Consider the following 27,181-nt stretch of genomic DNA (forward strand, 5'->3'; position numbering starts at 1 on the left):
TAATGTCAACTATCAGTGTGTTCTAATGTGATGTTAAAATTTCCCACATACAAAATGGCTATAATTTTGATTCTCATGAAGAAGATACTATATAAATAATGTATAATACATACATTATTATTCATAATGATAATGCAGCTAGGTCATAACTGGTAACTTCATTTCTAGGTTAAAGTATTGTATTTCTTAAAAAAAATTCAGGAATAATTTCATTAACTTGCAAAAGTAAGTTTATTGAAGCACAGAAACAATTAGAGCAGAGCTGTCTTTCGACTTTTTCAAGAGCATTCTAATAAGAAAAGAAGAGGATGCAGGAAAATTGGTTAGTCTTCTATTTCTGGATAGATACTTTTCCCTGAAGTGATTCTGAAAGATGGCTAGATTGATGCAGTTTCTTCATTGGTGTCCTTTAGAGTTTTTTTTTTCCTCTGAAAGACACTCTTGTTGCTCTGGAAATTGCTTATTTCAGTTTCACCTCAGAAACATTGCTGACTTGAGATGAGATGACTTTGCCATCCACCACCTCTTCGACGATGGTCTTAGTCACTCTACTCTTGCTTGGGTCTGAAAATCGCAGAATCACAATGTCAGTCTGGAAACTCACAGAAACATAGATCAAGAGAAATCCGAATATATTCACTGAGTATGTTCTATCTAGGTAAGTATATAACAACAGTACATTCTTTTTGTATGAAAAGTGAAGCATGTCTTTATGTTTCAATTATAAAAACTCAGAAACATGAAAAAAATATCTACCTCTGCCTTGGACAGAAGTTCCAGATCTTGAGCCATCAGACATGGATGAATCCCTGGATCCCATGTTTCTGGATCCTGAACGTCTATAATCAGATCCTCCAAAACCAGAACCACTGGAGAAAAAAAGAACTGTTTGTTTTTTGCACTTTGCAAAGGCAGGAGAAACCCTCCACGCAGTGGGCTCTTTCCCATGATGGCAGCAGTCTTTTCATCGGACCATGTCACTCTTACATTATAAATACGAGTCTGGTCCCCACGCCCCTTTTTGATTGCATAACACAAATACACCAAGGTCTGCATTTAGCATGTTCCTGACTTTCATTTACCCTCCTTCTCCATCAAGCAGGCGGCGGTAGGTCTCAATCTCCATCTCCAGGCGGGTCTTGATGTCCAGCAGCTGCTCGTATTCTGCGTTCTGGCATTCGGTCTCACCCCGGATCTGGCAGATCTGCTCCTCCAGGCTGCTGATCTGCATCTGAATTTGTGACAGCTGCACCATGTAGTTGGCCTCCGTGTCTGCCAAGGTCCCTTCCAGGGAGCTTTTCTAAGAGAAAAAGCAAATAAAAATTTCACCATGAAAATAAATCATTGGGTGATTTTTTAAAAATACATTTTATAAAATACTAGGAGAAATGCACTTTCCATGAGTTACAACCTCTATGGCTTTCTCTGCTTCCTTAATTTTTCTTGCCATTATTTTTTAAACTAAATCTTTCATGGAAATAGATACGTTATCTTTAACTGGAATGTCTTATGCTTTTGACAACCATAATACAGTCCTCCCTAATTCTGCTTTTATGACATGCCAAGTGGGACATCTTGGCAAAGAAAGGAAACCAACTGCTCAACTTCCCTGTTGGAGAGTTGTGAGAAGTTCTTTGTACAAACCATGGCCAGTTGGGACTGCAGCTCAATTTCCAGGGCTTGCAGAGTGCGTTTCAGTTCTGTGATCTCATTCTTGGCGGAATTGGCTGCCCCGGCATCAGTAGAGATCTGTGCTTGCAGTGAGGCACTCTAAATACAAATAAAATGCAGTCATTGTGCGCTGGTGGATTGACAGGAAGTGGCTTACATGTGGCCATGGACTTGGAGGCTCAGGGTGATGATCTACCTGCTTGTTGAACTGCTCCTCGGCCTCGCGGCGGTTCTGCTCAGCCAGCTCCTCATACTGTGCCCTCATGTCATTCAGTAACTTAGTCAGGTCTGTACCCGGGGCAGCGTTCATTTCCACAGTCACGTCCCCTCTGGAGCTTCCTTGCATACTCTTCATTTCCTAGCCCGAAGCAAAAAGGACCATAGTGATGAAAAGCAACGACTTCCCAGACTACCCTGGTGGTCCAGTGGTTAAGAATCCACCTGCCAGTGCAGAGCTTGGGTGCCACAACCACTCAAGCTGGTGTGCCCTAGAGCCGGTGCTCTGTAACAAGAGAAGCCACCGCAATAATGAGCAGTCCCCGATCGCCGCAACTAGAGAAATGAAGCAATGAAGACCCAGTGCAGCCAACAAAGAAAAGAGAAACTTAAAAGAAAAGCAATGATTTCCTAAGATGTGCATAAGCCAACAAAAAGTTGAAACTAGGACACCGAAAGGAAAAAAAAAAAAACAAGCCACCAAATTCACACATAATTTTCTCAGGATTACTTTTTTTCCTCCTGGTTACAGAAGTTGAAAGTCCATCCAGATGGAATTTATTTTATTTTTATAGAATGGATGTGGGGGAACCTCTGTAGGCCAGCATTGTTGATTAATGTGGACCCCGTTCCTACCTCCTCGTGGTTCTTCTTCAGGTAGGCCAGCTCCTCAGTGAGGCTCTCAATCTGCATCTCCAGGTCAGAGCGAGTCATGGTCAGGTCATCCAGGACTTTCCGCAGGCCATTGATGTCAGCCTCCACGGTCTGCCGGAGATGCAGCTCGTTCTCATATCTGGAAGAGCACAGTACAGCCCATTTCAAAGAGCACAGTGCATTCTCACATATGCAAAAAAATGTTTTTTCTCCCCCGAGCAATTTGATCAATGAACGATAAGTTTTCTCTTAGGAGTTTTCCCCTTGTAAAGCAAAACCTGAACCGTACATTAACTCTATTAATGGCCAACATTTTTGATAACAAAAATTTCATCCTGAAATTGCCTTTGTTCTGTTCTTGTTTGTGGAATGAGGGTTTTGTAAAATGTACCCTTGTGAATTTAGGTCTTGATCCCATAAAAGATTTCTTTAAAATTTAGAATAAACTAAGCCAAGGGATAGGATTTTATTTTTCCTACAATGTTTGTTTTCAAGTCTTCACTTTTCTTACTTCAGTCTGAAGTCATCAGCAGCCAGTCGGGCATTGTCAATTTGCAGAACGATCCCAGCATTTTCAATGGTGGCAGTAATGATCTAGACAAGACAATAATAGTGAATAAATCGTGGTTGCTTTTTTTTTTTTAAACCTATGTCTACATGCCCATCTGTGAGAGTAGATGTCTCCTGAGTTAACCTTTAAAGGTGACTTGCTTTGAAAATTTGCTTAGTAATGACACCTGCATTGATGAGCCTAATGTACTTTAGACTAACATCCTTCTGCAAAAATTAGCAGCCTGCACATTTGCTGGAATGAGCATGGAACATTGTTTCCCAGAACACAATCCTCTACATATTTTTGCTGTTTTGGAAGATCAGTTATTCTATGAGCTTTTTCAGAAAATAGTGTGAAACATGAATTTCACTTCCAAAAGAGTCTTTAAAACTATATTTCCCATACAACTATGTCTAAGCATGTTAGACTCCATCACATTCTCATACAATATTTGCACCAGGTTTTCTAGGAAGAAAAATATCTGTAAGGCTATTTAAATCTAGTAAGAGGCTAAAGGACACCAATCTGCCAGAATTAATTGTGATGAAAAATTAGAGGAAGATAGTGTCGACTTATAGCCATCACTCTTAGGTTAATTAGCTGCCTGGCATTGTGTAAATTCTACTCTTCTGTGGAAATACTCAAATGTGAGATGCAAACAAAATTAATATGTTTGGATGTGTTGTACACAGTGTCACAGTTAAAGCACACCACATCCCGTTTTATACATACAACAAAACAAATATGTTTTCAAATAATTCTGTGACTTAAAGTCATCATTCATGATCTGAATAAATGGGAAAGATACAGAAATAATAGAAACTCAGCATGGCTAGTGTCTCACCTGAGTCCTGACATCTTCAATGACTGGATAGTATTTGCTGTAATCTCTTCCAGCTCCACCATCTCCAGACCTGGGCCCAAATTTCTCATACCACTCCTTGATTTTGTTCTCTAGGTCAGCGTTGGCCTCTTCCAGGGCTCTGACTTTATCCAGGTAATTGGCCAGCCGGTCATTGAGGTTCTGCATGGCTTGCTTTTCACCTCCAGAGAAAAGGCCCCCGTCACCAAGGCCGCCACCCACGCCACCACCCACACCACCAGCATAGCTGTAGAAACCTCCACTAGCGCCTCCAGCGTATCCCGCACTCCCGCCGAAGCCAGAACCCCCGCCAAAGCTAGAGCCCCCACCAAAGCTAGAGCCCCCGCCAAAGCTAGAGCCCCCACCAAAGCTAGAGCCCCCGCCAAAGCCAATCCCAGAACCTGAAGCTCCTCCAAAACCGCCCCCTACTGAGCAGCTACCAAACCCCCCTCCAAAGCCTCCGCTTGAGCCCCCACTCAGGCCATAGCTGCCGGCCCCTCCTCGGAAGCCCCGGGCAGAGCCTCCCCCGAGACCAATTCTGCTTCCGCTGCTGAAGCTGCTGCCACCAGCAGACACTCTGACCGAGCTGCTGCCTCCAGCCCTGGAGGAGGACACGCGAGATGAGCAAGACATAGTGTTCCTGCGAAGGTCTGGCTTGTCCAGGTGAGTAGGAGAGGTGATCGTGAAGAACCTATTTGCAGGCTGCCTTTTGGGCCCTTATATACACACTTTTAGGGTGTTCCTTTGCCGTGTCACCTCTTAATCCCTGTAACACCTTTGCTAATCTGCAACTGGATAACTTTTTTCCCTCTGAACCCACTCTACTGGCTCATTCTCTGAAGCTAGGTCAGAGCCTCCGGGCCTCTACTAAATTAAGAAAAGAAATAAGGTGGAGCAAAGCAAAAAAAAATTATTTTTCAGAATTACAGTTTTAATCTTTCAGAGGGTTGGTGACTGATAACTCTTGTCTGAAAGAGTAATTGTGTTAAATTTGCTTCATGATTTCCCAATTGCAGGGCATATCCCCAGATTAACAGGTGTAATTAAAGTATACTTAATATGATGAGAATGGAAATTTCCCATCAAACTTGTGACTTTTTGTTCATATTGTTCTCTTTAAGGTGAAATGAGCTTTAGCATCAGCATTTCTTTCTGGTTTGCTTGTCCTTCTCTGATGGTTTCAATTGCCTATTTCTAAGGTTTTTGGTTTGTGACTTTAGATGATTGTCTTTCTTTGTATAATATTTTGAGATCAAATTAGATATTTTTTTTTTTTTCAAATTAGATATTTTTACTGTTACTAAGAAACTCTGAAACAATAGTATTCCACATTTATATGTATGCATTATTAGATCTTAATGACATTTATTTGCTCAGAGAAAGTCTAAGAAAGATTGAGAAAGTGTTGAGGCAGGTTGTTTTAGTATCAGATCAGAGTTAGTGGTGTGATGCTGTGCTGCAAAGATGCTTTTCTTTCTGATTGAACTGGGTATGATATAATGATACTGGTGACTTAAAAAACAGTCACAGCCTAGAAGCTGAGAGTTATGTTTTGTTCCCAGGCTTCAGGCCCTAAAATCCCCACCAACTAAAGCATGACTCTCTACTTCTGCTGCTGCTGCTAAGTCGCTTCAGTCGTGTCTGACTCTGTGCAACCCCATAGACGGCAGCCCACCAGGCTCCCTGGTCCCTGGGATTCTCCAGGCAAGAACACTGGAGTGGGTTGCCTTTTCTAGGTTGTGACTATTTTTTTAAGTCAACAACATCAACTTCCTTCTTTAGACTCAGATCTTCAGAAATGAAGAGATAATGTTGATTTTGTTGATACCTAGAGAAGAGGATCTGAATCACTTCTTTTAAAATTTATTCATTCATTCATTCATTTATTTTTGGCTGCACCATGAGGCACTCAGGATCTTAGTTCGCCAACCAGAGAGCAAACTGTGTCCCTTGCAGTGGATGCGCGGAATCTTAACCACTGGACTGCCAGGAAATTCCCTAAATTTACTTTATTTTTTATTTTATTTAAAAAAATTTTTTTGTGATTCACTTCTGAGTACCAGTGGAGTTGTTTTGCAGGTACCCAAATCTGGAGTTTTCCAGTCTACTCTCTGTTCAGGTTTTTTCTTTTTTTGTATGAAAGAAAAGAGGATCTTGATCCGCTTCTGATAACTAACGTTATGGTTGAGATCATATTTCATAGGTACTGAAATCTAGAATCCTCCCCCGTTGTTCACTTTCTGCTTCCTGTTTTTCTGTCCCTTTGTTCTTTAGATTATTTCCATTTGCCTCTGCTAGTAGTTTCTCTGGTTTGAAAGTGTTTTTTTTTTTTTTTTTCTTTTTAGATAAATACTGCATGATTCTATTTATGAGGTACCTGGTGTAGTCAAATGCAGAGACCAAAAATAGAATGGTTGTTACCAGGGACTGGGGGAGGGGAAATTAGTTGTTTAATGGGTGCAGGGTTTTAGTTTTGCAAGAGAAAGGAGTTCTGGAGGTTGGTCACATAACAATGTGAATGTACATAACATTCCTGAACTGTACACTGAAAAATCATTTAGATGGTAAATTTTACGTTATGGGCATTTTGCAGCAATTTATAAAAAGTGGGTTTTTTGGGGAAGGTATAGATGCTTTCAAAAATATTTCTTGGCTTGCTGAGCTTTAGGCCCAAGTCACTGACTTTTATTTACAACTTTCTTGCTTATCTTGGCAGTCTCTGTTAAACTGTGTGCATTCTTGAATCTTTATATTCAATTGTTTGTTGTCCAGTGTTTTGCTTGCTTTGGATTCTCCCTTAGACTGCCTTTGATGGGGACATGTTATTAAACAGGTGATTGTTCCTTTTACTGAGTAGCTCTTTAGGTTCTTAGTTTTTAGGTTCTACTGCTTTGTTTTTTGCAGTAATGGTGTGTCATTAGTTTTACTCTAAGTGCACCAGTGCTTTGAGGATTCAAGGTGTTTCCTAAACTTTAAATCGTTAAACTGGGAGTAGTTCTCATTACACTGTTCTAAGGTAAGTACAAAATGCACCACCCATTAAAGTACTTTGGTCACCTTGCCTAATCTCTCCCCGGAGCTATGAAGCCAAAGAAGTCTAAACACTAATGGGTAAATGACATGCAAATATTAGGGTTCTGGGAGGAACAGTCCCTTTCTTTTCCTTCCTTTTCAAATGGTGAAATGTAACCTTTCCACTTTCATAAAGGCTGGCATTTGGCTAAAAAGTATAAAGAAAGCCACAATACCTAAGTGAAAGAAACTTGACGAAACTTAGAAATTTCAGATCCTGGGTAGAAAGAGCTTTAGGTGAGAAGAATGAGAAAAGACAAAGTTTAGCAGTATCTTTGGCCTCTGAATTTGGCCGGTTTGTGGAGTTTTTCTATAGTTGTCATCTGAGTTGTAGCAGTTTCAGTTTGGAAACTTTATGTACTGTATATTTTGGGATATTTAGATATTTGAGTCTTAATTGAGGAAGCTTGAGATGACTGAGGTATTCTTGTTTCTTATTTTTAGCTTCTTCTTGATACAATTTTAAATGCTGACATCTATCTCTTCTTTGTTTTTAAAATTCAGTTTAAAAATTCACTTATTCTGGAAATTCTCTGGCAGTCCAGTCATTAGGACTCAGAGCTGTCATGCTGGGGCCTGGGTTCGATCCCTGGTCAGGGAACTAAGATCCTGCAAAGAAAAAAAATTAAGTGATTCTGAGATACTTCTCTGATATTATTCTTTTATTCTTTATTCTATACTTTGGAGATGACTGCTGGGAAAGGCATTTAATAAGTAAAATGGCCATTGTGTATGTGTGTGTGCTCAGTCATGTCTGACTCTGTGCGACCCCATGGACTGTAGCCTGCCAGGATCCTCTGTCTATGGAATTTTCCAGGCAAGAATACTGGATCAGGTTGCCATTTCCTACTCCAGGGGATCTTCCGGACCCAGGGATCAAACCCGTGTCTCCTGCATATCCTGTGTTGGCAGGTGGATTCTTTACCATGGAGCCACATGGGAAGCCCAGCCTGAAATTCTTTACCTAATGAGGCAGTGGGTAAATAAATGTGGAGGTAAACCCATAGGAGTTCCCTCTGTTTGGATTTCCTTAAATGCATTTTTATGCTTTTTCTTTCTGTTTCTATGTGTCTTTTCTTTTAGTGACTCTATCCAACAGACTAATCTAGATTCCGTGAATTGCAAACTGTCTGGAATGTTGGCATTTCACAAATTAAAGAATTTTAATCACATATGTAAATAAAGTTTTCTTCTTGCTTGAAGTGTTAGAATTCTTTAATAAACCTTAGTTCCTGTTGTTCTCAGACATCCTTGAATTTAATACTTACTTGGTTTATTTAAATAATGATTTACCAAAGATTACACATTAGTTCTCGGCATTTCTTTCACCTGTAAAATGAAAGCTTTCAGAATCTGATAAGGTTCTAGTGAAACAGAACGTTCAGGAATGCTGGCTTCAGTGCCTGGCATCCAGTAGCTTTTTAATATATACTTGTTTAAAAGCAATGGACTGAATCCCGGGTGTCCAGGCTCCCAGCTCAATGCTCTGCCTTCAGTTCCATGTATGTTTGATTACTTTGTGCTTAGCAGTTTATTTATTTATGTATTTTTACCTGTGAAGAATCATACAAATGACACTTCAGTGTAGCACCTGACTTTTATAATAAGTGCAGAATGATTTGCCAATAGTAACCATCAGCATTTTTTTTGTGAGCTGGATTTGTATTTTAAAAGATTTCAGAGGAATAAGCTGCATGTTTTTAGATTAGGAGGAAAACTAAAGAATATGGCATGTTGCCCCTGATTAATCTTTTGAGTTAATAATAGAATGATCTCAGGGTATCTACCTTCTGTTCATTCCAGAGAATATTGAGATAAAAGCACAAGATCAGATTAGCTAAGGGAAGGAAGTGGGCACCAGAGAATCTGTGGCGTGTTGGCAGAAATTTTGGTGGCAGACATCCGGAGAAAGGGAAAAGCTCCAGCGTGATGTGTGCACAGTCTCCCTGTAATATGTGCCGTACTGCAGAGAATCACGAAGTGTTGCTTGAAATGAATGAAATACAGCCTGGCCTGACTTACTTCGTGAACATTTTGATCACTTTTGTTCTCTACTGTTTGTTCTGCCTTCTAAGTCTTTATTTCTCCGTCTTCTGTGTTTGTGATTCTGTGTGTGTGTGTTGGAAGGGTTACTGGTGAGGAGAGGTGCTATTTGTGGAGGGAACAGCAAGGACATGCCAGAATGAGCCCAGGGCCTCCCCTGTAAGAATCATTGCTTAGGTTAGTGTCCTGGTGGCGGCCACTGTGAGCCCCACTAGGCTCAACTACTTGGAGGAAAAAAAATTTTTTGGCAACAAGAAGTGTTCTGAGAGGCGGTTCTAGTTGGATCTGGCATCATCCCTAAATCAATTTCAACCCGGTGCTCTTGTCAGACACCAAAGAAGTTACAGATAGAGCAGAAATCCACCAATGCTGTGAGTGCTTGTCTTCCTTCACACCTTCCTCTCCTTTCCTGAATTCATTCCTTGTTATCTTTCCATTCTTCTCTTAGTAGCTTCAGTTAAGTGTGTCTGCTTAAGGCCCTCGCTTCCCCACCTGCATCTGTTCAGTGACATTTTGCCAAATTTTGTTCTGAAACAAAATGACTTAGCTTTGTACTTGAAGACTCTAGAATTCCTTTACACAACTTAGTTCTCTAATTTTCCTGAAGATAATTGAGTCAGTTTATGGAGAATCAGGAGAATAGACAAGTGACTTTGTGTGTGCTAAGTTGCTTCAGTTGTGTCCTATATGGACTGTAGCCTGCCAGGTTCCTCTGTTCACGGAATTCTCCAGGCATGAATACTGCAGAGGGTTGCCAGTTCCTTCGCCAGGGGATCTTCCCCACCCAGGGAACGAGCCAGCTTCTCTTAGGTCTCCTGTATTGGTAGACGTATTCATTATCTCTAGCGCCACCTAGTGGCTTACTAGAGGTGGAGATTTAAGATGGGTTGAAGTAAGAATAGCATGGAGAAGGAAATGGCACCCCACTCCGGTATTCTTGCCTGGAAAATCCCATAGACAGAGAGAATCATGGTGGGCTACAGTCCACTGGGTCGCAAAGAGTCGGATACGACTGAGCGACTTCACTTAAGAATAGCAAGGAGAGATAAGAAAGCCTTCCCTAGTGATCAATGCAAAGAAATAGAGGAAAACAATAGAATAGGAAAAATTAGAGATCTCGTCAAGAAAATTAGAGATACCAAGGGAACGTTTCATGCAAAGATGGGCACAATAAAGTGCTGGGAGCCAGCGTGAGGCACTCCGCCTGTGGCAAAGGTCATGAGGAAGGAGGCTCAGCATAGGCAAAGGTGGGATCGAGCCTCAGGAGTCCCCCTGGAAATTCTCGAGCATCTACCTCCAAAACCAGAGTCTGCCTACTTTCTGCTTTGTGCTCTCACCTACACCTCTGACTTTATGGGGGGCTGTCCCCCACTACCTCTCTCTGAAAAAAAAAAAAAGAGTTAACTTACAGCTCCAGTTAATAATTCCTGGGTGTGATAGTGTTTCAACCTACAAACTCCTTTGGAAATCCTCTAGCCTGCCTGAATAGGTTTTTCCAGCCACATGTGATTGTTCAGAGCCTCCCAACTGTGAGAGGCAGGAGATGTTCTAAACTGTCTAAACACAGATTCCTTTGAGTAGTTAAAAGATTGATTAGAAATTGTATTGGTGAAGGGTTTTTCACTTGTTGGGCCAATGTTTGCTGCTAAGTCTCCATATCCCTTACCTGCTGTGTCCCTGGCAGTGTATTGATTAATATAATTGGTGTAAGTAGTAGCTTTAATGTTTGTTACCTTGGACCCTTGAGTTAATTCTTTTTCTTGTTATAGCCCACCACACCTTTGCTCTGTAGGAATGCAACTTTATCTAATGCTTCTGGAGGGTGGCTCCTGACCAATCACCTTTAGAGAAAAATAGGTTTTCTGAAGAAAGGGTCTTACAATGTTAACAGGCCTCCGGGCCAGAAGATAATGCAAATCACCTAAACTTTTGCATATGATAAGTTTGCAGGAAGAAAGCCTGGCTTACTGCATGACTCTACCCCTTCCCCCATTATCCTCTATGCATAATTTAAGGTATAAAAACTACTTTGGAAAATAAAGTGTGGGCCTTGTTCACTGAAACTTGGTCTCCCCATGTCGTTCTTTCTCTCACCTTCTGGCTGAATTATTCAGCCTCTTTTCTCCACTGAATTTCCTCACTGAGCTATCCTTATTTCAGCCTCTTTTCTCCACTGAATTTCCTCACTGAGCTATCCTTATTTAACCACTCTTTATATCCTTAATTAACATTTAATTAAGCGATTGTTTCCTGATCCTCGCCAACGCCATCCCTGCTTCGAATTCCCTGGATCCACCGGGGCTGGACTCTGGCAATAAAGGACAGAAATGGTATGGACCTAACAAGCAGACGATGTTAAGAAGAGGTGGCAAGAATACACAGAAGAACTATACAAAAAATATCTTCATGACCCAGACAATCACGATGGTGTGATCACTCACTTAGAGCCAGGCAACCTGGAATGCGAAGTCAAGTGGGCCTTAGGAAGCATCACTATGGACAAAGCTAGTGGAGATGATAGAATTCCAGCTGAGCTATTTCAAATCCTGAAAGATGATGCTGTGAAAGTGCTGCCCTCAATATGCCAGCATATTTGGAAAACTCAGCAGTGGCCACAGGACTGGAAAAGGTCAGTTTTCATTCCAATTCCAAAGGAAGGCAATGCCAAAGAATGCTTAAACTACCACACAATTGCACTCATCTCACACGCTAGCAAAGTGATGCTCAGAATTCTCCAAGCCAGGCTTCAACAGGACGTGAACTTCCAGATGTTCAAGCTGGTTTTAGAAAAGGCAGAGGAACCAGAGATCAAATTGCCAATATCAGTTGGATCATTGAAAAAGCAGAAACAAGAGAGTTCCAGAAAAACATCTATTTCTGCTTTATTGACTATGCCAAAGGCTTTGACTGTGTAGATCACAGCAAACTGTGGAAAATTCTTCAAGAGATGGGAATACCAGACCACCTGACCTGCCTCCTGAGAAATCTGTATGCAGATCAAGAAGCAACGGTTAGGACTGGACATGGAACAACAGACTGGTTCCAAATCAGGAAAGGAGTACGTCAAGCCTCTATATTGTGAAACACCCTGTTTATTTAACTTATATGCAGAGTACATCATGAGAAACGCTGGGCTGAAAGAAGCACAAGCTGGAATCAAGATTGCTGGGAGAAATATCAATAAGCTCAGATATGCAGGTGATACCACCCTTATGGCAGAAAGTGAAGAGGAACTAAAGAGCCTCTTGATGAGAGTGAAAGAGGATAGTGAAAAAGTTGGCTTAAAGCTCAACATTCAGAAAACTAAGATCATGGCATCTGGTCGCATCACTTCATGGCAAATAGAGGGGGAAACAGTGGAAACAGTGGCTGACTTTATTTTTTTGGGCTCCAAAATCACTGCAGATGGTGATTGCAGCCGTGAAATTAAAAGATGCTTGCTTCTTGGAAGGAAAGTTATGATTAACCTAGACAGCATATAAAAAGCAGAGATATTACTTTGCCAACAAAGGTCCATCTAGTCAAAGCTATGGTTTTTCCAGTAGTCACGTATGGATATGAGAGTTGGACTGTAAAGAAAGCTGAGCGCCGAAGAATTGATGCTTTTGAACTGTGGTATTGGAGAAGACTTTTGAGAGTCCCTTGGACTGTAAGGAGATCCAAGCAGTCCATCCTAAAGGAGATCAGTCCTGAATATTCCTTGGAAGGACTGAACTGAAGCTGAAACTCCAATATTTTGGCTACCTGATTTGAAGAACTGACTCATTTGAAAAGACCCTGATGCTGGGAATGATTGAAGGTGGGAGGAGAAGGGGATGACAGAGGATGAGATGGCTGGATGGCATCACTCACTCAATGGACATGAGTTTGAGTGAGCTCTGGGAGTTGGTGATGGACAGGGAAGCCTGGTGTGCTGCAGTCCATGGGGTCACAAGAAGTTGGACATGACTGAGTGACTGAACTGAACTGAACTGAAATAAGCACAGAGTTTGACTGTTTTTGCTTGAAAGGTCCTCTTGGATTTTCCTTCATACAAGGTAGACAGTAGATTCTACTTAGAGAACTCACAGACATCTATAACCCAGATGGTGATATGAGCGGCAGGACCCAAGCTCCCATGTCTCTTGCCATTACTAACTCAATTTGCTGGGGAGTCTCGTCTCTGTCTCTTGGAGGTTGACCCCTCAGTTTCTTCTGACTTTTTTTTTTTTTTTTTTTTTGAGCAGGTCACTTTCCATGAGTCTCCAGAAGTTTGGGGACTGAACCTTCTGATCTGTAAAGTGATCCTACATGGTCATCCTTCCCCAAAATGGTCACAGTCACCTTTGCTAAGGGCTCTCAGGCCCTTAATCTCATGCCTTTTAAAGAAAAATTTATTTAGCTGGCTGCATTAGTTGTGAGATCTTTGCATCATGTGCATGGACTCTCTAGCTGTGGCACATGTGCCCTCAAGCTTGAGCAAGCACAAAAAAAGTGGAAATGCCCCCTTTATAACTGCTCCTTGGAATCAGCTGACCTCAGGAGAAGCAGACTCTTTTCCTGTCAGATCCCAGAGGTCTTTCCTCCTTGCTTGTCTTGCTTCCTCTCCAAAAATTCTGTGTATCTCTGCCTGCCTCCTATTTTAATCTATTTAAAAAAAAAACCCTTTTCTGCATGATTTTGACATGCTTATGGATGTCTGACATCAGAGCAATCTCCCTATTGCAAGAGTCTTTCTAATGAAAGTCATCTAAGTCCAGATTTGTTTTTATTTGACACAATTAGAATTCAGCAATAAAAAGACAAATGGAACAACCTTAATTTATAAATTCAGACACATTTTCCTAAATAACTCTTGGACCAAAGAAAATCAAACCTGATATGATGAGCCAACTAGAAAGTAATGAAAAGAAGAAAACTCCAGACCTAGACTTTGGGGTTATAGCTAAAATTGTAGAGGAAAGTGTATAACCTCAAATAGCTGCATTATTAAAGAGAGACTAACAATGAAGAACCTTACTATAAAAATTTTTTAAAAAGAACAACACAATAAAATAGATGAAAAATAAGTGAATAACAAGAAGAGCTGACATAGAGATAGAAAATAACAAATACATGCTATGCTATGCTAAGTCACTTCAGTCATGTCTGACTCTGTGCGACCCCATAGACGGCAGCCCACCAGGCTCCCCCGTCCCTGGGATTCTCCAGGCAAGAACACTGGAGTGGGTTGCCATTTCCTTCTCCAATGCATGAAAGTGAAAAGTGAAAGTGAAGTCACTCAGTCCTGCCCGACTCTTAGCGACCCCATGGACTGCAGCCTACCAGGCTCCTCCATCCATGGGATTTTCCAGGCAAGAGTACTGGGGTGGGGTGCCATCGCCTTCTCTGAACAAATACATACAGATACTTAAAAACTGGTCCTTTAAAGAGACCATTAAATCAGAGTCACATCTTTGTGACTAAATCAGAGTCACATCTTTGTGACTCTGATTTAGGAAAAGAGAGAGAGATTAAAAAGTAAAAAATTAGAAATGGGAAAGGAGACATAACTGTGGGTACAGGAAAGGTGAAAATAATAACGAGAATGTCATATACAAGTTAATGGAACACACTTGGAGATCTTTCTAGTATTTAGCCAAGTTGTTTTTTGCCTGTGAGTGATCTCGGTGCTCATCGGACCAGTCCCACCAGTGTTCATCCCAGGCACTGGGGCAGGCTCAGGTAGACAGTTTACCCGCACTGGCGCCGGGGCTTGCTGGGAGAGAAGAGGCACAGGGCTGACCCTAGGAGAACACGGTTGTTGGGAAACCATTGCAGAGCTGTGGTCTCAGATGGGAAGAGCTCACAGGACAGGACAAGTCTGAATAGAGAGGCTGTAGATCTGAGCCAGGCTTGGAGGGTTGAACCTGGGGGCCAGTCTATATGGTTACTATTGCATGAAGGGAACACGTGGGAATGCTGATTAAGAAGCCAGATCTTTTCAGGAAGGGAGAAAAAGAACTAATGTGGGGCTTGGCTAGATGAATGAGAAACAGGTCCCAGCAAGCAATAGTTCTCCTCTGATGCCTGTGTCCTGGAAGGAGACAGAGAAACCTGGTGTCTGCGAATCTTAGGTTGAAGGGTGCATGGTGGTTAGCCTAGTGTTCTTCCCACAGTGGGGTTCAGCAGCAAGTCCAGGGCCTACCATTGCCCTTCTAGGTGCAGAGTGGACACAAGTATTGATATTTCTTCTTTAAAAGTCTTTATTGAATTTGTCACAGCACCGCTTCTGTTTTATGTTTTGATTTTTTGGTCATGAGGCATATGGAATTTTAGTTCCCCAGCCAGGGATGGAACCCACACCCTCTGCAATGGAAGGCGAAGTCTTAACCACTGGATGACCAGGGAAGTCCCTGATACTTCTAAAAAGGGTAAATGGGTGATGTTCATACACTGACCTATCACCTCTTCACGGTAGGTGACTGGGCATTTCTAGAAGCACTTGGATATGATTCGTCCTGGAGCCAGCCAAGGACCCAAACCATGCCTGCTTATCTCCTTTCCGTGTGTCCACATTTTGCCACCATTCAAACCCCACCTCTTCTAGAACGCTTTTCTTACTCCAGTCACCAGTTCCTAATTTACCAGCTTCTCCTCCCCACACACTTCTTCCTTAATTGTTCTTAAAGTTTCTATGACATTACTTACCTCTTGACTACTCTTTTATTTTTCCTTAAAGATTAAAAATATGAACATATTCATTGTAAAAACATTTAAACAGATGGTTTTTCTTGGAAGATTCAAAAATTTTACCGATATTTATTTCAGAAAAGATTAGAAAATGTATATAAGCATGTAGCAGGAATAAACATCACCCATATTTTCCCTACCAGTGCATAATCACTGTTAACATTTATAGGTATGTTGTTTCCATTTTTTAATGAGCACGTATATAATTAGCGTACAATTCTTTTTCTTTTAAAGGTTGATGATAGTGCATTTACTGTGTTGAAACTCTACTTTTTATTTAATTGATGACTGACATCTTTTCAGGTCAGTCCATGAACCTGAACATCCTTAATGGCTGATGACTCTCCTCTTATGGACTTTTGATGGTCTGTTGATTCTTCATTGTCAGATATTTTATTATGTCTGATTTTTCACTGTGATAAAACACTGCTAGGAGGAATAGACACATAATAAATAACTGATTATTTAAGAATAAATTTCTAGAAATAGAGCTGTTGGCTCTTTAAGATATATTATTTTCTTAAATATCTGGTGCTGAAGTTTTTGCCAATTTACAATCCATCCAGCGATGTATTAGTGCCTTTTCCCTACACCATGAGTATAATCATAAAACAAACTGGATCTGTTTAATGCCTTTCTTGGATTACTACAGATATTGGCCATTGGTCACTTTTTAATGCCAGTTGGCCATTCATACTTTATGAATTGCTTATATGTATCATGTACCCATTTCTGATTGGTATGGTTAACTCATAGATATATGCTCATGAATTTATATATTGGGGACATCAGTCCTTGAACAGCCATATATAATGCAATGAAAACACCCATGGGCTACTTTCTTGAAGTTGGCTGGTCCCAGAATTCTCTCTTGATTTTAGACATAGAAGACAGCGGCCAGAAGGTGGCGCCAAACTGCAGCTGGGACAAGATTAAACTGTGCAGTCAAAATTTGGAGTCACTTGGCTTACGAGCTGCATGTATTCATTCCCCTTGGTGTTGGGATGGATTTCTACCATATTCTATTAAGGTAGAAAATATTTTTAAACTAAATTAAAACTGTACTTCTATTTTCTGTGATTGCTTTTGCTATTAATAAAATGAATCTTGAAGAAAATTATTGTTTTGAAAGTGAGGTAGACAAGAGTGAGGCGTGATTCTACTTTGTGATAAGTCTCTTTCTTCAATTTGGTTTTCATAGGCCAGCACTCATCAAAGTTTTCAAGACATCAAATGGGCATTTGACCTCCATTTTGTTCTGTAGATAAACCTTACTTTAATACCGGTGCTTTTGGAAACTGCTTAAAAATTGCTTCAAATAAGACTATTTCTAAAATATTTTCTATTAAATTATATCCATTTTCTGCTGTCTAGTCCAAAGACAAGACTAGATAGGCAAGTTTTGAATAATTCTCTACCACTTAGAAAGGGATGAAGCATGTATAATGATTTAGACCAATTTATTTCTTTTAAAATAAAAAAATTCAAAACTCAGAGTGATGATTTCTTTAAGATCTCAAAGTAGTTAATGGTATTGCCTAAATAAAGCTCCAAGGCATCTGCATTTTAATTTGTTTATTTATTCATAAGATAAAGAATATTCTCCATTACATTGCTTTGTAGATTTTGCTGTTTTCTGCAAAGAGGAAGTTGGACCAAAATGTCTGTTTGAACAAACTGGAATCATGTCTTCCTGCTATGCCATAAGATTTTCAAAATTAGATTTGGGAATTTTGATAGCTTCAGAATAACTTATTTTGGAGAAAGGTTAAATCTAATACCTGCTTTCTTTTTCAAAATCAATCAATTAAAAATACCTTGTCTAGTTCTTTATGTAAAATATTTTTGGCTGTGTTGGATCTTCGTTGCTGTGTGCAGACTTTTCTCTGGTTGTGGCGAGCAGGGGCTACCGTCTAGTTGGGTTGGGAGGGCTGCTCACTGCGACGGCCTCTCTTGTTGTGGAGCGCAAGCTCTAGAGTGCTCGGGCTTCAGCAGTCGCAACACGTGGGCTCAGTAGTTGCGGGTCCCAGACTCTAGAGCATAGAGAGGCTCAGTAGTTGTGGCTCATGGGCTTAGTTGCTCCATGGCACGTGGGATCTTCCTGGCCCAGGGATCAAACTCGTGTCTCTTGCACTGGCAGATAGATTCCCTGAGCCACCAGGGAAGCCCTTTATTTATTTTTAGTTGGAAGATAATTGCTTTACAATGTTGTGTTGGTTTCTGCCATACAGCAATGTGTATCAGCCATAAGTATACATATATTCCCTCCCTCTTGAACCTCCCTCCCACCTCCCCCCATCCCACTCCTCTAGGTTGTCACAGAGCACCAGGTTGAGCTCCCTGTGTTGTGCGGCAACTCCCCACTAGCTGTTTATTTTACATATGATAATTAATACCTGCTTCCTTAATTGCTCACAAGGTCATATGATTATTTCAAATTCATTGCATCATTTATGCTGAATGTAATAGTTAATAGCTGGTTCTATTGCTTCATTCATTTACCATTCACCTACTACTCTATTTAGTTATTATTCTGTTCACTTATTAGTGTATTACTTATTATTCACTTGTTATATTTATTGATTATTCTGTTTATTCTATTACCTCTTTTTATAATTCTCTAATTTTATTCTATTAATCTTGTTTTAGTATTATTCTCGGAGAAGGCAATGGCACCCCACTCCAGTACTCTTGCCTGGAAAATCCCATGGATGGAGTAGCCTGGTAGGCTGCAGTCCATGGGGTCTCGAAGAGTCAGACACGACTGAGCAACTTCACTTTCACTTTTCCCTTTCATTCGTTGGAGAAGGAAATGGCAACCCACTCCAGTGTTCTTGCCTGGAGAATCCCAGGGACGGGGGAGCCTGGTGAGCTGCCGTCTATGGGGTTGCACAGAGTTGGACATGACTGAAGCGACTTAGCAGCAGCAGTATTATTCTACTTTATTATCATTCTATTACTATATTATTAGTTTATACTTTATACACAGTAATAAGTCAATTTTTCTCAATTATTAATTGGGCATCTTGCAAAAAGCACTCAGATCTTGGAAAGTCATGGTCCCTAATTTTGAAGAATGTGCATAAAATTTTTGTTCCTTGTTATATGATCACATCAAGTCTTATCTTACATAATTTTCACAATGTTGAGAAAGTGTCAGAAAAATAACTTGCTTTTTAAAAAAAACCAAGTAACAATAGAGTTTATTTACTGTCTCGGTGGTTGACCTAGCTGTAAACTCTTGGTTGCCGATGGCTTATTTATCATCTTCCCTTGCTTACAAACAGCTGCCCTAGTTAGAGACCCAGTTTCCCTGTAGCTTGGTCCTATCAACTCAGCTTGCCATTCCATTATATGTTTCACACCACCTTCTGTCACAGACTTGCAATCATATCCTCCTACTCAGCAGTAAAAACCCAGATTCTCTCCTTAGTTTTGTTACTGAAATTTTAGGCTGCTGTTAAAACCAAGACTCCCGTATGTCAACTGTTGCCAAAGACTTGTTCCACCTCCATTGACCCATTAGTCTGAATTCCGTTCCACTCTCAAGCTGTTGGGGCCAATGTGGGTGAGGCTGGGAAGGAGAACACCTATGTTCCTGCTGTTGGATGCTCCAAGTCCTTCTAGAGTGCTGATGTCAATAGTGAGGTGTCCTTTGTATGTTAAACTCAAGGAACATTTATTGCGTGCTTGCTCTGACTGACACTGTGATGGGAACCAGGGATAGTACATCAACAGATCTACAGAATTTCAGCTCAGCTGCTGCTGCTGCTGCTAAGTCACTTCAGTCATGTCCGACTCTGTGCGACCCCATAGACAGCAGCCCACCAGGCTCCCCCGTCCCTGGGATTCTCCAGGCAAGAACACTGGAGTGGGCTGCCATTTCCTACTCCAATGCATGAAAGTGAAAAGTGAAAGGGAAGTCGCCCAGCTGTGTCTGACTCTTTGCGACCCCATGGACTGCAGCCCACCAGGCTTCTCCGTCCATGGGATCCTCCAGGCAAGAGCACTGGAGTGGGGTGCCATCGCCCGCTACCTGTGGTAAAATAAGCCAGTGAGAAATTTTATAACTATGTATAACATTGTTCATTTATAGCATGTTCAGTGAATATGAACTTGGGATAGTGAGGGATGGGGAGGCCTGCAGTCCATGGGGTCACAAGAGTTGGACACAATTTAGTGACTGAACAACAAAAACAATAATAACTTTGTTCTAAGAAAATATATTCAAGTTCCCAAAGGTCAGCATTGTCATGGAGCCTAAAGAATCCTGGAACCACATTTTTGCACTTCCAGCTCTCCAATTATTATCAGGCTATTTACCAGCTGTGTGAGGTTGAGAAAATTACTTAACATCTCTGTACCTTGGTGTTTCTTCATCTGTAAAATGAAGACACCAGTTCCTATTTCATAGAGTTGTCATAAGGATTAAACAAATTATATTCGTAAAGGACTAGGAAATAATATGTGACAAATAGTAAGTGTGAAATGTGTTTGTTACATAGAAAAATTTATAAACAACTCTTGGAATACAACTCCCTTTTGAACAGAAGACTGCTTTTTGTTTTTAATGACAAATCGAGGTAATCAATAACCCTTATGTCCTTGCCCATTTAAAAATAGTTCTGGAATTTTGATCACTAGCAGCAGTTACCTAAAAAATAGAAGCCTAGCTATGTATATGTTGCAATGCGTTATTTTTTATTTTAAAAATCTCACAAAACTATTACCTATAAGAAAGAGGTTGATGCACGATACTGGATGCTTGGGGCTGGTGCACTGGGACGACCCAGAGGGATGGTATGGGGAGGGAGGAGGGAGGAGGGTTCAGGATGGGGAACACGTGTATGCCTGTGGCGGATTCATTTCGATATATGGCAGATCCAATACAATATTGTAAAGTTTAAAAATAAAATAAAATTAAAAAAAAAAAGAAAGAGGTTGAGCAGTGTAGGTTTCTTATTTGACTCATTAATTCTTCAGTTACTGAATATTTGCTGTAATATCTGCCTGGACTAAATCTCTGTTGATTTTGATTTTCAAATCAGCAGCCTGTTTGTACTGTCTTCTGATATCTGAGGTTCCAGATGGTATGTCTGTCACCTGGAAAAAGCCCACGGCTGTGGATCCTAGTTATTGCATCATGGTACTGCCTGCACAGTAGGAGTGTTTATTGCTACGGAAACCTATACTTACACCTACACCACTATCCTTAATGGGCATGGTGTCGTTTTTCAAGTTTGTTCTAATGATTCCTCAGATTCAAGACTTTTTTCCCCTTTAAATAAGAAATTATTTTCTTGTCTAATCTCTTCTGCTATTTATGCTTGCATTTCTATATCACTTTTGCAGTTTTCAACCCTACCAGCTTATGTATCCAGCCAGTCCATCCTAAAGGAAATCAGTCCTGAATATTCACTGGAAAGACTCATGCTGAAGCTGAAACTCCAATACTTTGGCCACCTGATGTGAAGAACTGACTCATTCGAAAAGACACTGATGCTGGGAAAGATTGAAGGCTGGAGGAGAAGGGGACGACAGAGGATGAGATGGTTGGATGGCATCCTCAACTCAACGGACATGAGTTTGAGTAAGCTCCGGGAATTGGTGATGGACGGGGAAGCCTGGCGTGCTGCAGTCCATGGGGTTGCAAAGAGTTGGACACGACTGAGCAACTGAACTGAACTGAACTGAGCCTATGTATTGGTGTATAAGCAGATGCTTATGAATGGGCTTCCCAGGTGGCACGGTGGTAAAGAATTTGCCTGCAAGGCAGGAGACATACGAGATGCAGGAGACACAGGATATCCCTGGGTCAGGAAGATCCCCTGGAGTAGGAAATGGCAACTCACTCCAATATTTTTGCCTGGAAAATTCCATGGACAGAGGAGCCATGGGCTACAGTCCATGGGGTTGCATAGAGTTGGATACATCTGGGCATACACGCAGAGTAAATGCTTATGAGCTATGTGAGAAGTGGTCAGGAAATTTTACAGAGAAGGAAACTGAAGCTCAAAAGTTACGTTTTCCTTTATGTAATATAATTTGTTGGTGTAAGAACCAAAATCAGAAACCTGGGTCTCTTGACTCTGCCCAACAATCGTTTCATTACATCTAAGTAAGCATATGGCTGACACCCTCTCCTCCAGACTATCACCCGAGGGTGTCCCTGACCACCCACTTATCTGGGAGAGAGTCTTTGGCTGAGAGGTATCACACCTGAAGAGATGAAGTTTATCAGTGAATAGCATGGATCTTTTAGTTTTTAGGATTCCTTACACAGAAAATTCAGTATTTCCTTCTTAAATTCTGCCCCTTCAGAGCAATTTAAAAATTATCACAGGATATTTTATATTTTGTATTCGTTTACTTCTTTGCAAAAGAAAGAACTTCTTTGTGTGTGTGTGTTTGTATGTGTATGTGACAGGTAGATGTGGTAAAGCAATTTTTAAGATGAAATTGCAATCTTGGTAATTTAAAAATGAAAATCCATGTTCTCTCAGTACTGTATATAACTATACTCCTTTTTACATTAAGTAGGTAAAAGGCTCTGATGAACCACAGCAGTTACATCCCTCTTCCTTTTCTGGAGAGCTTTCAGCTACATCCTGCCTTAGAGACTAGTTCAGGCATGTTAACTGCCTTGCCAGGTAGTACCTCCCACCTGAGCAGGAGCACCTTGGCCTTGCTGAGCGTCACACTTCCAGCAGGCGTGAGTATCGCGAGGAATAGGATCAGGAGCTGTGCCTTTTTCTCTGTTCTCTTTGTAGTCTTGCCATTTTGGCAACACATTCATTGGAATTAGGTCATTTTTTCCTCCTAAATGCTTCTGTTTTAGTTGGCCGATTTATTCAGTTCAGTTCCTGAGCCTTATCATAAAGTAGAGAGAGTTAGTATTCAGGTTTAAAGGGATTAATATGATTATTGCTCTCGTTCTGAGAACCAAGGATGACTCTAAACCAGCCACTTCATCCTTTTGGGAAGCTTGACAGGGACTCCATAACCTCTAAGCTCTCCTACGTGTTTGAAGTTCTCTAATTTCATCATCCTATAGCTACATTTATTTTTAAAATATTTCACTTTTATTCATTTATTTGGCTATGCTGGGCCTTGGTTTCGGCATGCAGGAATCTTCAGGTGTGGCACGTGGGATCCTTTAGTTGTAGCTCGAGTGATCTAGTTCCCTCACCAGGGATCAAATTCAGGCCTCCTATACTGGGAGCATGGAGTCTTAGCCACTGGACCAACAGGGACGTTCCCTACATTTATTTTTTTAAAACATTTTGTTTTCTCTTTCAGTTTTATTGAGGTGTAATTGACAGATAGCACTGTATAAGTTTAAGGTCTATAGCATAAGGATTTGACTTACATACATCATGACATAATTATCATAAGAAGTTTAGTGGACATCCATTCATCTCATATAGATCTTTTTTTATACAGAATTTGTTATTGTTCAGTGGCTAAGTCATATGCAACTCTTTGTGACCCCAGGGATATAGGAATTTAAAAAATATTAATGTTTTCTGATGAGAGTTCTTAGGATTTATTCTCTTAATGACTTTCATATATCACATAGAGTGGTGTTAATTATGTTTATCACTGTACATTAAATCCCTAGTACTTATGTATCTGATAACTAGCAGTTTGTACCTTTTGATACAGCTACATTTATTGAGAGATTAATATGAACCAGGCACTTTTCAAAGTACATGGACTGGATACTGACTCTTCACTGCAACCCTCTGAAGTAGATAGTATCGTTTTTATCCCAGTATTACAGGTAATGTGAGCGACAGAGCAGTTAGATACTTTTCTCAAAGACACACAGCTAGAAAGAGGTAGAAATTATTTTGAATCCAGGCAGTTCAGGGCTTCCTGATCCCTTAACCAGGCTTCAGTGCTTTCCTTCTCCAACAAGTAAGTGAGAGAATTTTTATTTTTCCTTAGTTTGATAGGTTAGTTTGATTCATTAGTTCAGTCGCTCAGTCGTGTCTGATTCTTTGTGACCCCATTGCCTGCAGCATGCCAGTCTTCCCTGTCCATCACCAACTCCCAGAGCTTGCTCAAACTCATGTCCATTGAGTCAGTCATGCCATCCAACCATCTCATCCTCTGTCATCCCCTTCTCCTCCAGCCTTCAATCTTTACCAGCATCAGGGTCTTTTCCAGTGAGTCAGTTCTTTGCATCAGGTGGCCAAAATATTCGAGCTTCAGCTTTATTGAGATAAATTAAAGGAGAAGGTCTAAGTTAAGGTGGCCTGAGCTGCCAGCTGAAGCCAGGACTACTCAGCTACAGTCTGAATTGTCAAAAAGCTCTTGTTCTGGCCCCTGTTTCTTGCCCTGAAAACTGACCACTTGGAACATAGTTCTGTACACCGAGCCACTCACTACTGAGCTGGTGAATGGTTCTCTGAGGCTTTCCTAAGAACATGAGCAAGAAAGCAAACAAACAGATAAAAACCCAAAGAAATACAGATAAAACAAGGTGTGATATTCAATATATTTAACAATCATATGGCAGGGGCGCTGATGAATCAGAACAAACACCAATGGCTGAGAAGTCTGGGGTGGGATTCTGGAGGCTCCTGCTGTGCCTCATGTATTTAGTTACTAAAAGGTGGGAAGGGGTCATGGAGGAAGCCCTCGGACCATGATGAGGGCATTCAGGGAGTCTGTGGCTACTTATCAATTCCATGAGATATTTTGGTATTTTATGACATGTACCATCACTGCTATAGTCCTTCCTGAACCTTTGGGAACCTCAGTGCAGGGCATAATCCACCCAAAGCCTTCAAGATAACTTTTTGTAATAACAGTTCTCAGCCGGGAGTGGAGCTGTTGTTTATTCACTCGGTCATGTCCGACTCTTTGTGACCCCATGGACTGCAGCATGCCAGGCTTCCCTGTCCTTCACCATCTCCCGGAGCTTGGTCAAACTCATGTCCTCGAGTTGGTGATGCCATCCAACCATCTCATCCTCTGTTGTCCACTTCTCCTCCTGCCTTCTATCTTTCTCAGCATCAGGGAGAAGGGCAGGCATATCAGACTCTCTGGGGGGCTGGCATGTTGCTTTCATTTTTATCTCAAAGGGACAGACATGAGACAAGAGTTGAAATCACAGCTTTAGGATGTCCTCACGGCAATCGTCGTTCCCTGCAGCTTGGCCATATTCCTATAGAATGGTTTCTTGTTACAGTACAGTTCAGAGGCAAAACTTTTGCCTAAATAATCTTAGGAAAACTATAGTGTAACTTTCCCCACCCCCATCCCCCAAATCAATGATCTGATTCTCTGCAGTCATTCTCATAGATGCCTTTTGGATACTTACTATGCCACATATGGTACAGAGTGGAGAGATCCAAGTTTATTTTGGCCCTAAACCGTTTCAGTGACTAATTATTTATGTTTCCTTTAGGCCGTAGATGCAGCTTTGAGTTGTTTTGGTACAAGCCTGAGACACATCCTTCATTCACTCAGCTCTGAGTCTGGTCCTGTGCTAGGTGCTAAGGAATTGGAGATGAGAGAAATAGCCCCTGTTCTTAAGAGCTTCCAGTGGGCCAGATCATGAGCTAGAAAGGCAATAGGCAATTATAACCCAGGGGTGAGGATATGGACCTAGTGCTGTGGATGGGTGTTTTGGGAGGACTTCCAACAGAATGGGGAGGAGTCTTGAAAGCCAGGCCATGCCATCTCTTGTGTAGGTCACTGCAAGAGCCTTTCTCTTGCCACTGTTGCAGCAAAAACAGAAATGAGGCTTTTCTAAAATGAGACTTTTCTGATTTAAAAGAAAAAGGTAAATAAGAAAACAGTGAACAGGCTGGGGAAACAACATAAACAGCCCAAAAGAGTTAAGCAATCTTGGTTATTCTTTAGCTGTTAGTCACAAATGGGCTTCCCTGGTGGCTCCGCAGTAAAGGCTCTGCCTGTAATGCAGGAGATGTGGGTTCGATCCCTGGGTTGGGAAGGTCCCCTGGAGAAGGAAATGGTAATCCACTCCAGTATTCTGCCTGGAAAATTCCATGGACAGAGGAGCCTGGTGGGCTATAGTCCATGGGGTTGCAAAGTCAGACATGACTTAGCAACTAAACAACAACAGACACTTGTAGCTGGACTTATCCTTCAGGAGCCAATTACTCCCTGACTCCATGTGAATTATACTCTGCAGCTAGCGTTCTTCTCTTCCTGTACTCCCTTGAAGTATTCTTTGTTTCAGAAAGAAAGTCTTTGGCCTATATCTTCAGAAAAGAGCAACCCCAGTTACTGGGAGTTTTCTGATGCTAGCCGTGGCTGTTTTCTTAAATTTTGCAAGAGAAAAACACACACACAAGACCTTCATTAGAATATAAAACTGTGGTGACCCAAGGACGAAAGAGCAGATAAAACCAAGGAGGGTCTTGGAATGCAGGAACGGAAAAACCAGACCCTTACTGTCCTTCCCTCCCCCAGGTTGTAACTATGAATGGATTTCAGGTCCTCCTGAGCAGAATAACCTGTCTCCCCTGCTACCCCACACACGGATGAAGGTATTTGCTTTACTCTTCCCCCACCCAGTACACATGCCTCATCCAATCAGCAAATGACCCGAAAGACCCTATCCCGCTCCTTGTACCCTGGGTATAAAAGTGGACTAAAGACCCCCTGTTCAACATCGATTCTCCCTTGAGCTGGCCCGCTGTTCTAACAGCGTCTCCCACTCTAATAAACTTTATTTCCCTTTTATTCTGTCTCATGTCTGGAAATTCTTTTCCAACCCACGCACGGACCACGACAAAAATGTCTCTCTATTTCCTCCCCGGGGGAGTGGGCATAGTTCTTGAGGCTCTAGCCCACTGTGTTCCCTCTGCCTGGCAAAGAATAAAGCTCCTCTTTCTCGTTCCTCCAAAACTCAGTCTCCGTATTTCTCTTCGGCATTGGTGTACAGAGTTAGTATTTTGGCATTACCGCTCCTGCCTTCCTACGATTCATTGTCCACACAGGCACCAAAGTGATTTTTCTAGGTTCATGGCACCCTCAGGTCTGGACCTCCCATGGCTCCTCATTGAATAAAGTCCAGCTTTCTCCAAGGCGTCTTTTGAACCTCTTTCCCCGTTGCTCACTCCTGCCACACCGGCCATTCTTCTACTTCTGTAACATGCCCACTTTCCTCCTGCCGGTGCTAGCTCTGCCCTCCCACAGAGCTTCCCAGTATCGGCTGCTTCATGTCCATTTGGGCCTCAGCTCAACACGGGCCCCTCTGAGAGCTCTCAAATAACTTTTCTGTCTGAAGAAACCACCTTATCCCTGTATTCGTCATACTTTTTATTTCTGTATTTCATGATGTTCAGACATCTTAAAACTCTCTGGCCCAGGACTAGCCAATTTTAGCAAAGGGCTCAGCTGGGAGCACCTCTTTTATA

At 41.4% G+C, this 27,181-nt stretch overlaps 1 protein-coding gene and 1 long non-coding RNA gene across 5 annotated transcripts in view; one reads left to right on the forward strand and one right to left on the reverse strand.

Moving 5' to 3' along the window:
• Nucleotides 1-207: 207 nt before the first annotated feature.
• On the reverse strand, nucleotides 208-4,653 carry KRT24 (keratin 24). 3 transcript variants are annotated; one of them, XM_059878291.1, is made up of 9 exons: nucleotides 4,433-4,652; nucleotides 3,939-4,138; nucleotides 3,053-3,135; nucleotides 2,524-2,680; nucleotides 1,868-2,029; nucleotides 1,645-1,770; nucleotides 1,083-1,300; nucleotides 757-869; nucleotides 208-564 (listed from the first exon to the last, which is right to left on the reverse strand). In XM_059878291.1, exons 1-9 carry the CDS (start codon nucleotides 4,587-4,589, stop codon nucleotides 461-463), a joined length of 1,320 nt encoding a protein of 439 aa, XP_059734274.1. In that variant the 5' UTR covers nucleotides 4,590-4,652; the 3' UTR covers nucleotides 208-460. The 3 variants fall into 3 exon arrangements, with proteins under 3 accessions (XP_059734274.1, XP_010814563.1, NP_001192390.1); NM_001205461.1 differs by having other exon boundaries at nucleotides 213-564; nucleotides 3,939-4,225; nucleotides 4,262-4,589; XM_010816261.4 differs by having other exon boundaries at nucleotides 3,939-4,653.
• The window catches only part of LOC132343070 (uncharacterized), a 50,749-nt gene continuing 27,826 nt past the window's right edge, over nucleotides 4,259-27,181 (forward strand). For both annotated transcript variants that reach the window (XR_009491748.1, XR_009491749.1), the window contains exon 1: nucleotides 4,259-4,619. This is a non-coding gene — a long non-coding RNA (uncharacterized lncRNA). The remainder of the gene's footprint in view (nucleotides 4,620-27,181) is intronic.

This window comes from Bos taurus, chromosome 19, assembly GCF_002263795.3.
Source record: "Bos taurus isolate L1 Dominette 01449 registration number 42190680 breed Hereford chromosome 19, ARS-UCD2.0, whole genome shotgun sequence".
Lineage (NCBI taxonomy): Eukaryota > Metazoa > Chordata > Mammalia > Artiodactyla > Bovidae > Bos > Bos taurus.

Excerpts from the sequence above, each read along its gene's own strand:
- KRT24 (XM_010816261.4), bottom strand. The coding sequence starts at position 4,589 with ATGTCTTGCTCATCTCGCGTGTCCTCCTCCAGGGCTGGAGGCAGCAGC. Across the intron at positions 3,136-3,938 it reads TTGAAGATGTCAGGACTCAG|ATCATTACTGCCACCATTGA; the intron begins GTGAGACACTAG and ends TGTCTTGTCTAG. Across the intron at positions 2,681-3,052 it reads GCTGATGACTTCAGACTGAA|ATATGAGAACGAGCTGCATC; the intron begins GTAAGAAAAGTG and ends GTGCTCTTCCAG.